The sequence below is a fragment of the Propithecus coquereli genome, unplaced genomic scaffold, assembly GCF_000956105.1.
Source record: "Propithecus coquereli isolate 6110/MARCELLA unplaced genomic scaffold, Pcoq_1.0 Scaffold130, whole genome shotgun sequence".
In the NCBI taxonomy this organism is placed as follows: Eukaryota; Metazoa; Chordata; class Mammalia; order Primates; family Indriidae; genus Propithecus; species Propithecus coquereli.
In genome coordinates this window covers 5,151,100-5,151,748 of record NW_012137192.1, presented here as the reverse complement: position 1 = coordinate 5,151,748, position 649 = coordinate 5,151,100, and the positions used below count along the sequence as shown (strand labels likewise).

The 649-nt window shown below is 37.3% G+C and overlaps 1 protein-coding gene across 1 annotated transcript in view; it reads left to right on the top strand.

The window, feature by feature from the left end:
* Positions 1–649, top strand: part of IKBKAP (inhibitor of kappa light polypeptide gene enhancer in B-cells, kinase complex-associated protein) — a 111,808-nt gene that overhangs the window by 77,406 nt on the left and 33,753 nt on the right. The window contains exon 30 of the mRNA XM_012638524.1: positions 582–644. Coding sequence (XP_012493978.1) covers positions 582–644 — 63 coding nt within the window. The remainder of the gene's footprint in view (positions 1–581; positions 645–649) is intronic.

Sequence of the window (649 nt, the reverse complement as noted above, 5' to 3'; positions counted from 1 at the left end):
TATTAAATAATTATATATTGGGGCACATGATCAAAATCTTTTTACTGATAAGGGTACAATATCAAACCTTTCTGAAGACTATAGGTGATGAGATGTTGATTACACTAATTTTTTTAGTTTTCTGTGTTTAAAGTTTTTCAAAATAAAAAGAAAAATAAGCGTTTTAAAAGAGCAAAGAAAGAAGTTTAGAAGATTACTATTCTAGTCTATCATATTTTCAAAGTGTTGTTAACAATTTTGGATTCCACTTAAACCTGTTGAGTCAAACTTGATGATAAAGCTGGGACAATGGTCATTTTTAACTGATCTTTCTGCTGTTTTTTATGTCCAGAGATGTAGAGATATGATGCTTACCTTGTGTCGTGTCATTACTTCCAGAATACACACTCGTTTCTCTACTGCATCAGTATTTACGGAGCATGGACTCTAGGCCAGGCACGATCCTAAGAACTGGGAGTGTAAGGGATCAGGCTGGCCAGGAAGATAGAGGCAGTCCTGTGGGCAGTTTACAGTTGGTTGTGATGAACATCTGATATGCTTGCTCCATTCACCTGTTGTCTTCCTTACTGTTACCTTATCAGGATTATGAAGAAGCTGTGCTCTTGCTGTTAGAAGGAGCTGCCTGGGAAGAAGCTCTGAGGCTGGTAAG